Below are 12,360 nucleotides of genomic sequence, written 5' to 3'. Positions count from 1 at the left end.
CTAGACAAACCTGCAGGTCCTCAATTTATACAACAAATGTATGTCTGGTGGCTTATCTCCGATAAATAGCTCCTTATGTTAAAACATTCCAAGCCTTTAAACAAAGCTTCATGTCTTTAACCAGTTACAAGTCAAAGAATCTTTAAACCCACCTATAACCTATAAGCACCCTCTGCTTCAAGATGGCCCACCTTTTCGGGCCAAACCAATGTATGCTTCCCACGTATTGATTCATGACTTTACCTGTAACCCTTGTCTCCCTGAAATGTATAAAACCAAACTGTAACTCAGCCACAGCGAGTCCACTTGCTCAAGGCTTCTTGGGCGTGATTCCGAGTCATGGTTCTCAAATTTGGCTCAAAGTAAATCTCTTTAAAATTATTTTACAGGGTTTGGCTTTTTTTCCCCATTACTAGTAATAAAGGTCAGGTGTTACTATTTAAAGGAGACATCTAATAGGATGCCTCTCTTGGCAAATTCAGATCTGAGCTGTTGCCCCTGCTCTGTGCCTCATCCCATCCTTCTCAACTGTCCTAGCCATTGGCTTTGTTTTTGATTGTCTCATTATGCTTTTTATATCCCTCTTAGATATGATGTACTTATTTGACTTATAGCTACCTTGATGAATTTGCTACTGTGATGCTTTCTCTCTATTCACAGAGCATCTATGGACTACTGTGGTAACTCCACTTATAGACTGACTCTGTCCTGCTGGGGTCCTTTCAGTCTGGAGCCTGAGAGGGAAGTAAGAAGGTTTTACCCGAGGTGGGATTACAGCGAGGCTCATGGAGCTTATGCGCTCAGGTTCTGTTAGGCTTGTTCAGGGTGGGAACCCAGAAAGTATGTATAGGACAGAATGTGGCTAATGGAAAACTTAGATAGTGGTCATAAGGCCTGTGAGACAATAGCCCCGGAAGTCTGGAGAGTCTGGAGGCTATAAATCTAACTCTGACCATAGACGGTTGCAGAACCGCTTCCTGTTCAGGAAAAAATTCACTCTCCCCAAACTTCCATCCAAACCTCCTGTAAAGCTCATTGCTCTCCCCTTCCTGGCATGGATGCTCTTTTTGGGCTCCAGCCATCTGCACCCAGATGCTCAAATAAAAAGCATTTTGCTACACCTGAGGCTTCATGTGTCTCCCTCTGGGCTCTGGACCTAATAGGTTCCACATTTGCATAGGACCCTGTGAGATTCTGGGAATTGTAGAATGTTCTAGGTGGAGAAAAGAAGCCAGGTTATAGTCAGGAAACATTTCTATATAAGCATTTTTGTTGTTCAAAAGATCTCAGAGAAAGGAACATGAATCTCTGAGGCTCTAGCATTTTATGGTGATTTCTTTTTGTGTTCCAAATAATAGTTTACTTTTGTACCTAATTTTGCATTCATAATTTTGTATTCTTATTCTTAGAGAGGATCACTCAAATTATGTATGCTTCAGGTCATGCAAAATCTGGATCCACCACTGGGTTTTACTAAATGAAATCCTTGAGTGTTTTGTTAGTACTTATTTCTTTATACTTAGTAAAACATAATTTATACAAGTAAACAAACACTAAGTAGAATCTAGAGAATCCCCAAATCATTCTAAAATCAGTGCTTTGGATGGTTCTTTTACAAGAGAACTGGAACTTCCTGGCAGCCAGTATGTTTCAATGTTAGTATAGTGTTAGTGAATGCCATAAATCTGAAACTCAGATACTGAATTTTATTCATTTCAATCCCAGTCACCAAGGCTTTATGGAAAGCCTACTATGTGTGATGAAGGTGGTGGGCCAGGTTCTTGTTTCAGAGTTTAAATTCAATTTAAGAATCATTTGAAATGAATTGCCTTAACAGTGAAGTATTTCTTAGTTCCTGGGAGTCTTAATAATAATTCCCCCTTCTTTTTAATTTTTTTTTATTTCAGGAAATTATGGGGGTACAAACATTTTGGTTACATGTTATGACTTCGCCACATCCCAACCATGATTTGAGGCATGCCCTTTCCCCCCCTACAATGCTCACTGTGTCCATTAGTTATGAGTTTACCCACCCCCAAACCCCTTACCCCCAAAGAATATTACTACTGTGTGAGCACCTTAGTGTTGATCAGTCAGTGCCAGTTTGATGGCCCAGTTCATGTCGTGCCCATTCTCCATTCTTGTGATACCTCACTTCAGAGGATGGGCTCAAACTCTATCCAGGAAAATATAAGAGGTGCTAGATCACCATCCTTTTTTATAATTGAGTAGTGTTCCATTGTATACATATACCATATTTTATTAATCCACTCATGGATTGACAGGCACTTGGGTTGTTTCCACATCCTTGCTATAGTGAATTGTGCTGCCATAAACATTCGAGTACTGATGTCTTTATTATAGAAAGACTTTTGTTACTTTGGGTAGATGCCTAATAGTTCTATTGCTGGATCAAATGGTAGTTCTACTTGTAGCTCTTTGAGGTATCTCCAAATTCTTTTCCACAGAGGTTGCACTAATTTGCAGTCCCACTAGCAGTGTATGAGTGTTCCTAGCTCTCCACATCCTTGCCAGCATTTGTTGCTTTGGGATTTTTTGATAAAGGCCAGTCTTACTGGAGTTAGGTGATATCTCATTGTGGTTTTGATTTGCTTTTCCCTAATGATTAGAGATGTTGAGCATTTTTTTATATGTTTGTTGGCCATTATTCTGTCTTCTTTTGAAAAGTTTCTGTTCATGTCCTTCGCCCATTTATTGATGGGGTTATTTGATTTTTTTCTTGTTGATTTTTTTGAGTTCTAGATAGATTCTTGTTATCAGCCCTTTATCGGATGTGTAGAGAGCAAATATTTTCTCCCATTCTGTAGGTTGTCTGTTCGCTCTAATGATAGTTTCCTTGGCTGTACAAAAGCTTTTTAATTTGATCAGGTCCCATTTATTTGTATGGAACCACAGAAGACCTTGTATAGCCAAAGCAATCTTAAGCAAAGAGAACATTGAGAGGTATCAGTCTACCAGACCTCAAGCTGTGCTACAAGGCTATAGTAACTAAAACAGCATGGTACTGGCACAAAAATAGAGACATAGACCTTTGGAACAGGACTGAGAATACAGAGATGAAACCATCCACATATTGTCACCTAATCTTTGACAAAGCAGACAAAAATATACACTGGGGAAAAGAATCCCTTTTCAATAAATGGTGCTGGGAAAACTGGATGGCTATGTGCAGAAGATTGAAACTGGATCCCCATCTCTCACCTCTTATAAAAATCAGACTTAAACCTAAGGCATGAAACCTTAAGAATCCTGGAAGAAAATATAGGGAAGACTCTTTCAGACATTGGCCTAGGCAAAGAATTTATGAAGAAGACCCCCAAAGCAATCACAGTAGCTACAAAAATAGTAGTTCTCTTTAAAGAGAGGGGAAATTTGAAGGTAACATGATAAATATGATTAAATGCCAGGGAAAAACAATGATGAATTGTTGGCACCAGTCATTTAATGTTCTCTGAAAACAAAGAGACTTGTCAGTCTGCCAGTGCTAGGAATTTCAGTTCCAAGGACATAAAATGAAAAGTGTCCTTATCTTTTGGGAGGATAGTTTCATAGATGGTAGCCATGAGTAACCTTGGGGTAACTATTTTTCAAGCCAAAGAGCCCTGTATTAAAAATGAACTAATTTATGTTCATCATTTCATCATTCTCTTAAAGTATGTTATTGTATGATAGTGAGTACATGTGTTTGGGAAATAGCATAGCATAGGATTCCTAAGAGACAAATCAATATATGATGTCAGATATTGAGGAATGTTTTGAAGAAAAACAATTTCAGGGAAGGAGAGAGAGAATGATGGTTATTTTAGAAAGGCTTTATTGACTTCCCAGCTATTTCTTGAATGCAGCAGGCATATCCCCATCTTTGGGCCTTTGCACTTGCTGTGGCTTCAATGCTTTCCTTCAGATCTTCAGTAGTTGTTTTCTCACTTCATTTAGGGCTTTGACCACCCTGACTAAATTAGCACCTTCCGTCATTCAATTCATTCTCCCTATTCTACACCATCTGATCTTGGGGACCATAGGGATTCAAATAAATTCTTTGATAAAACCTTTGCTGTCTGAACTCTTAAATACTTGCTATCTGAAACTTAGGAATTGAAGAGATTTTTTAAAACATCTCTTCTTGTTTGATCTAGACGTCCAAATCAGGAACCAAATAATTTTGTATAGTAAGGGACACTTGTAGTTTTCTTCATAGCACTTACTAATGTCTGGTTTGTCTGTCTTTTTGTATGTTTCTTTCACTAAAATGTCAGTTCCATGGTGGCTGGAATTTCATTTTGTTCATTGCTCTATCCTCATCACCTGGAACAATGCCTGACATCTAATTTATTCTTAATAAAAAAAGTGTTGAATAGATGTGTTAATACATGAAAGAATCTGTTTGACCTAATGTCACCTAAACTTTTTATTTTAAAAGTATGATTAATATTGTACATTATTAAGTTTTAAACAGAATATGGAATTATATGCATAGTTTCTACTTAGATTAAAAAAATAAACTTTTGCATTTGTTCATTTATTCATTCCTTGAAGAAAACTTATTAAGTATCTTCTGTGTATCCATTCTGTACTAAGGTGTTCTAACTCAGCTTATGGTTTTATAGGAAGACAGATCATGAAACAACAGTAAATGAATGACACCCTTTTCCTCACTCACTGCTGTGTAGCCATTTTGATCTTCTTTCAGCTTCTCAAGGCTGATAAGCTCTTTCCTTTGCACATTTTACTGTCTTCACAGTGTTTCTTATGTTATGAAACTGGTAATTATATATTTATTTGGACGATTATCTATTTAAGATCTGTGTGTCTCTATATGGTAAGTTCTGTGAGGGCAGGGACCATGATACTATTTAATTGTCAATACCTAGCTCAATGCCAAGTATATAGCAGGTACTCAATAAACGTTCTGAATGAGTGATTAGAAGTACATAATAGAAACGCTATATTTAATCTAATGGGAGTTAGGGGAGTTTTCCCTGAGGAAGTGAATTTTAAGCTGGGATCTCAAGAATGAGGAGGAATTAGCAAGTGAAGAGGACCAGGCAGAGTGTTCTAGAGCTTCAACTCAGACTTTATCCTAAAAGCAATACAAGAGTTTTAAACAAAAAAGTGGCACTGTCAGTCTTGAATTTTTAGATGGACCATTTTTCAGTGTTGTTAGAAACAGACTCAATGAGCAATGCTAGAGCAGAAATATTGGTTGGGATGGTTTAATAGTAATAGATGATGGTGGCCTCATTTGGGTTCTTGGCAACGAAGAAAGGGGGAGGTGAATGCATGTGAGTGATTTTTAGAAGGCAAGATAACTGACTGGGGGTACTGAAGGAAATGGAAGAGTTAAGTATGATTCCAAGTTTCTATGTCAGGCAACTGAGAGGATCCTGGGACCATTCACAGAGACTAGGGACTCAGAGGGAAGAACTATCTGAGGAGAAAAGAACTTGATATACCCTTGAGACCTAACTATATTAAGGCTAAGGATTAAGGACTTGGTTATGTAGCTGAATTCTCTGGGTATAGATACTTTTAAAAAATTGCCTTGAAAGAAATAATCAAAATATCAATATAATATTATTGGGAATCTAATTATATTTTAAATTTTTCTTATTAAGTTTTGGTTTTCATTATTGGTGTGTTTTATTTTGATGAAGGAAAAATAATAAACTTTAAAAAATTATATTAGCACAGGAATGCTATACTGAAAAACCAAGGGACAAAAAGTTAAGACCTTCTTAGGCAAACTGTGGGTTATACCCAGTGAAAATAAATGATTGGTCCTAAATGGAAGCCCATTGTAAATGAGTTCAACATTTGTGTGTGTGTATGGGGATGAGTCATCAGGAAATTTCAACTTATCATTCAAAGAAGGTCTGCTAGAGGCAGTGACTGTCATTTATTCATCCGTGTATCCTTAGCCCTCAGCACAGTGCTGGTTCAAGTAAGGGCTATTATTTTAGATTTGTTATTAACACATTGATTTTGTTTATATTGATTCACTGGAATTGTTATACAATAATGTTATTTATGTCATCTTGGGTTTTAGGTAGATTGGGGTCAACTGGACTATTTAGTTGTTGACATGCCACCAGGAACTGGAGATGTGCAGTTATCGGTCTCACAGAATATTCCCATTTCAGGTAAATCTTAAAAGTTTAAAGTAATTTGTGCTTTCTTTCATGTGTGTTATTGCTATACATAAGAATAAACTTCATGTTAGGCAAACATTTTTGTCTTAAAAAATAATCGTTTATAAATTTTTCATTAGACATCAGAAGTATAAATTGAATTTTTCAAAATATTACCAGAATGAGTATATTTACAAAAACATAAAGACACTTTGAAAAGATGACAATATACATTTGTCTTCTAGAAACCAGTAGTGCGTAAGTATTATATAGGTAGACCATGATTGCTTGATTCACTGTTGTGCAGCACGTATAGCACTGGCACATGACAGGCACTCAGTAAATATTTATTGAATGAATACTGAATAAGAGTAAATATTAGGAATATTGGCTTTTTAGTAAATACAACTATGGGAGAGTTTTATATTCTGCTAATTATTTAATGTTAAAGTCAGGAAAGCAATAAACATAATAAGTTCTATGAAATATATAATATTTCAATATGGTAGTGGATAACTTTTTTATGATATGGAATTGAAATATTAATATTATAGTTACCCTTCATATTGAATCTGCTTCTAAAGATTTTCGTAGATGCCACTGGAGTAATAGTTCAAATCTCTATATTAAAAGGACTTACGGGAAAATGATGGAATTTTTAAATGTCTTTGCAAATCAGTTACTTACTGGTTATCCAAATGACATCATTGACATTTATTTATCAAAAAGTTTAAAAATCTAAGTTTTGGACAAGATATACATGTTATTTGTAAATATCAACATAGCCTCATTAATATGGGGATTTTGATGTTTTAATATCTTTGTAAATTTAATGGAGTCTGAGACTTTTTCTTTGATGAGGTAGACTGTAAAGTATGAGAAGAGAGTAAAGTGACATATGAAAATAATTCATCCTTTTTGTAGTCACCAAATTGTGATTTTTATTTTTTTCTTTTTCTTTTTTTAAGTAGTTTTGGTATCTTTTATATTTCTAAATTTTAAGAATACTTACTAAATGTTCATTGAAAAAATGTGCCCTGGTACCTTGAAATGCCTATCGCAAGCTTAAAAAAATGCTTATGTTATTTATATGGATAATACAGTGATAAAATTGAACTAAATTGTCATTTATGCCTTGAGTAATAGTAACTTGGTACCTTGAAAAAGTTAACTTTATTTCACACAGATAGAGTGATGTTCCTAAGCAGTTTTCTTTTGTTTACTCAGGTAACAGCCCCCCTGAACAAGACTGATGATTAAATTACCCCACATAAATTTATTTTTATACTCCCATCCAACAATGTATGTAACTGAACTCAGATTTGGCGGCTCACCACTTGAAAGTCAACCTGAAGACAATTGGGTGGAAGGAAAAGGAGTTTTATTCAAGAGCTGGCAACCTGAGGAGATGGCAGACTAATTTAGTTGCAAAGACCATCTCAAGTTCCTCAGGCTGACCAAGGGTTGGTTTTAAAGGGGAAGGTCAGCGTGTCTTGTTCCAATGATTATCTTGAGTAATGGGCCATCTGGCAGTCTGGCTGGCATCAGCTAGACTGCAACAGAATTGAAGGTTAACTGTTCAGCATTTTCCTCCAGGGGAGAGTCCCACAATTTTGTTTCTATGGTAAACTACTTATGGCTAGTTCCTGAAATTCTTAAGCAAGCACATAATTGCCATTGTAAAAGAAATAGTAGTTATGCTTCATGATGAAGTAACTGCTGCTACATGTATATAGATTGGGGTTAGATTTGCTTACTCTTTCTTTTTTACATCCTAAAATTTCACCTTTATTGCTTTCCTTTGATGAAGAGTCTACCCTGTAGCAGGCAACAAATATTACATGAGATAAGACACAGTATTTTTGTTGTGGTGGTGGTAAAATATACATAACAGTTTAGTGGTATTAACTACATTCACATTATTGTGCAATCATCACCACTATCCATCTCCAGAACCTTCATCTTTCCAAACTGAAATTCTGTATCCATTAAACATAACTCCCTCTATTCCTCCACTCTCTCCAGCCCCTGGCAACTACCATTCTACTTTCAGAAACAGTATTTTTGATGTTAAGATTAGATGACCAAGGAGGAAAGTATATTTAAAGGATTACACAAAAACCTAAAATTGATTTTATGATTTATTAATACAATTTTATATCAATAAATTTTTATTTTATTCATATGCAAGATAGATGCTAAGCATTGCAGTGGTCCCCAACCTTTTTGGCACCAGGGACTGGTTTCATGGAAGACAATTTTTCCATTGTTGGGTCGGGGGAGGAGGCAGAGCTCAGGTGGTGATGTAAGCGACAGGGAGCAACTGTAAATGCAGATGAAACTTTACCGGCTCATCTGCCGCTCACGCCCTGCTGTGCCCCCGCCCTCTGCCCCTCCATCCTTAGTTTCATGGAAGACAATTTTTCCATGGACGGGGCAGGGCGTGGTGGAGCTCTGTGGCCCAGTCCCTAACAGGCAGCCTGCGGCCCTGGGGTTGAGCACTGCAGCGAGGATCTAAGGATAAGTAAATCCCTGTCTTTTCCCTAGACTAGAGTTCCTTACTTTTTTTTAGCTTTGAAACCTTTTTTTTTCTCTTTTTTTGAGAATTTGATGATAACTGTGGATGCTCTTCAGGAAAATGTGTTTATGTATGATATACAGAAACACTAATCCTATGTATAATTTCAGGAAGTTTAGGGTCCTCAGGTTAAAAGCTCCAGCTCTAGGAGGTAGAGTAAGGTGAGGAGCAGGAAAGAGTGGCATGAAGAAAAGAACATGGATAGCTATAATCCAGAGTAGGGTAAACGCTATTCAAAAGATCTAAACCCCATGATATGGGGGTTCAAAGGAAGAAGAGACTCTGGGTGTGAGGGAGATGTGTAACACTTCATAGTGACGAGCCTTAAAGAAAATATAAAATGGTGTGGTGTGTGGTGGCTTGGACCTATATTCTCAGTTACTGGAGACTGAGCTGGGAGACACTTGAGACCAGGGGTTGGAAACCGGCATGGACAGCATAGCGAGACTTTGTCTCTTCAAAAAAAAAAAAAAAAAAGTTAAAAATAATAAATATGATACAATATAGAGCATTCATTTCCTTGCTTTTTTTTTTTGACATATGGGGAAGAAAGCAGAAAAGGGAACTACTAGTGTTGTATAATTCTAAAGTAGTAACATAACATATATTTTACTTTCTAAGTCTAATCTATTTTTTTCTAATTAGACCAGTTACTAAAGATCCTTTTGAAAATACATAAACTTAGTTATTTCTGAACCATGGAATTAAAATTAGTATTTATTAATATTTTATAAATTTGCTATCATATATATTTTTATAGTTAAAAATTAATAAAAAAGCATTAATTCTTTAAGGACAATAGATCTGTGTATGAAATGGTACTATGGTAAATGCCTGTTAATAATAAATTGCCATTTAATGACAATCTTCCATATATTAATTTTCATATTTAATTTTCACAGGTGTTATATTCCTATTTTCTTGAATCTCAGAATAGTTAAATAACTTTCTCAAGATTCCACAGTTATTGTAGGTCATAGCTAAGGTTCACATCAGTTCTGACAGAGCTTAAAGCTCACGTTGTTAACCTCTACATCAAGCTACCCAACAATGTTCAGCTCATTGATTTTTCTGAGTTCAGCTCTAATCCTTTCAAACCCATTTAGATTGAAATTATTCTAATCTAAGTGATTCCTGATAAAAATAAATTTATCCCTGAATATGTCTAAACCTGTTTACCCTTATATGATGAATATCTAACCAATGATCTGTATTGGTACTTACTATATTCAGTAGTTTTTTTCTTCAGAGACTACTTTGGGCCTCTTTAATTCACACATTCCAAGAAAGATCTGGAGACAGTCTACAAGCACTTTCCTTTGGCCCTTAGTAGAGTCCCAAGTGATTCTTTGAAAGACCAGTATTATCTCTGGACTGATCTGTACTGGTCTTGAACATTTGGCTAGTTTCTAGGGTCACTGGTTCTCTGTATAGAATTGTAGCAGTCAGTGTTAGTGCATTCATATTGCAGGTTATTATATAAATATTAAAATTGATAACCATGAAAAGATTAGATTTTCTACATTGAATTTGTATTTATTTTATAATTAGAAAAAATAACAAACAATAAAAATATTGTACCAAAAAGGATATCAGCGGGAATTTGGGGAACATGTGATTGTGAGTATGTCTCTGTGTGTGTGTATGTGTTGTGTTAAAGAGTGTTTGTTAAAGGCTTGGTTCCTGAGGTTTGGTGTTATTCAGGCCAATATTATTTCTTAGCTAACATATTTAAAGAGATACCAAAAATTGAGCCAACTTCCAGGATTTAGGGGCTATGGCACCAGCTAAAGAGTTTTACATAACCTGGAACAGCCTGTCAGAATCATGTTTGCCCTTCAAGTCTTAATTAAATTAAGCCTGTTTTCTAATTATACCTATTTTTCCTTTCCTTTATTATCATTGACTTTAGAACTCTTTTTTTGTTTTTTAATTTTATTTACATTCGAGTGAGAATTATACAGTTCTTAGACTTTAGAACTCTTTTAAAATATTCTGTATTCTACCTTTTCTTATGTCCTACATCCCATAAACAATATAAGTTCTTTAGACTCCATTTGAGGCCTTCCGTGATTTGATTTCCCTTTTCTTCCCACCAAACTCCTTCATATAACCTGAGATCCCTCCAAACAATCCTGTGTACTCCCTGCTTCCTCCTTCCCTTTACTTTCCAAAATCTCTGTCTTTGCACACATTTAATTATCCCTTAGAATGTCTTTCCTCCCAAATCAGTGGGTACCCAAATCCTGCAAAAGCTTTAAAAGGTCTAACTTAAAAGTCTACTCCCTGCTATCTTCCCCAAACCCCTAGTTGGAAATCACTTCTCCCTCTTTGGAAATCACATAGCATTTTATTTGTACCACTCCTCTAACACTTCACTGGAAACCTACATGCCTGTGTTATCTTCTCTACCATACTGTTACTCCTGGGAGGGCTAGGCTCTTTTTCATTTGTCTTTGTATTATTCATGGTACCAAACTTAGTGCCTTCCTGCAGCTACTCAGGAAATGTTGAATCAGTGAATAGTATTTTATCTGTGTCTGTATTATCTTCCCAACTAGGCTGTAAGCTGCTTGAATGCAAAATTTTTTTCTTATTTATTCTAGTATCTCTTAGAGTACCTTGGGCAAGAGCTTATGCAATTAATATTAACTGAATAAATGACAAAGCTAGTTTGACTAGTTATCACTGTTTATATGAAAAGCTTTGTGCCCCCTTATCTTTCTTACCATCCTAATTTATTCCTATAAACCCCACACCCTGACTGCTTTCACCTTATTGTTTTTTCTTTTTCTTTTCTTTTCTTTTCTTTTTTTTTAAATGAGATAAGGTGTTTCTCTGTCACCTGTGCTAGAATGCAGTGGCATCATCATTGCTTACTGCAGCCTTCCTGGGCCCAAGCAATCCTCTTGCCTCAGCCTCCTTAGTAGCTGGGTCTACAGGCGTGCACCACCAGCCCAGCTGATTTTTCTGGTTTTTGTTGTTGTTGTTTTTGTTTTTTGTTTTATGGAGATGTGGTCTCACTCTTGCTCAGGCTAGTCTCAAGCTCCTGGCCTCAGCAGTCCTCCCACCCCGGCCTCCCAAAGTACTAGGATTATAGGCATGAGCCATTGCACCTGGCTACGGCTGGTTTTCTACATATACATTAAAGGAAGCATTTTTTTAAAAAAAAGTATCTTATTTTACTCCCCCTCTGAGAGAAAAATTCTTTAATTTTAGGTATTATGCTGTCGTTTTTGCTATACTGTATATTATATCCTTGTGGCCATTTGACACCTTTTAGTATTCCCTTTGTTTTAGTGCCTGGAATAATAATGTGCATGTGGGCACTTGCTGTTTGATTCTATGTATTCAATTACTAGTGAAAATAACTAGCATTGCTTCATTGTAAAATAGTAATAAGAAATCCTCTTATTTATTTGTAGTAACATTTAGCAAGGTGCTAACTACCTCTCTGGCTCTTTATCCTTACCTGTGGAACACTTGCCAACCTTACAGACTTTGTAAGGATCAAATGAGATAATGAATATAAAAGCTCCATCCGAATTTATAGTATTTTTTGGAAACTACTTGAACACTATTAAAGAGATTTCTTTGGGGGTGGAAGGGGGTAATGAAATGTTATAAATTAGA

The 12,360-nt window shown here is 36.0% G+C and overlaps 1 protein-coding gene across 2 annotated transcripts in view; it reads left to right on the top strand.

Annotated features, from left to right (window-relative positions):
• NUBPL (NUBP iron-sulfur cluster assembly factor, mitochondrial) overlaps positions 1-12,360 on the top strand; it is a 212,589-nt gene that overhangs the window by 156,882 nt on the left and 43,347 nt on the right. Inside the window, exon 7 of one of the 2 annotated variants that reach the window (XM_045569065.1) lies at positions 6,068-6,161. In XM_045569065.1, coding sequence (XP_045425021.1) covers positions 6,068-6,161 — 94 coding nt within the window. The remainder of the gene's footprint in view (positions 1-6,067; positions 6,162-12,360) is intronic. The other variant, XM_045569074.1, reaches the window with a different exon arrangement.

Source organism: Lemur catta, chromosome 1, assembly GCF_020740605.2.
Source record: "Lemur catta isolate mLemCat1 chromosome 1, mLemCat1.pri, whole genome shotgun sequence".
In the NCBI taxonomy this organism is placed as follows: Eukaryota; Metazoa; Chordata; class Mammalia; order Primates; family Lemuridae; genus Lemur; species Lemur catta.
The sequence above is the reverse complement of the archived record's forward strand: the minus strand, read 5'-3'. Positions and strand labels throughout refer to the sequence as shown.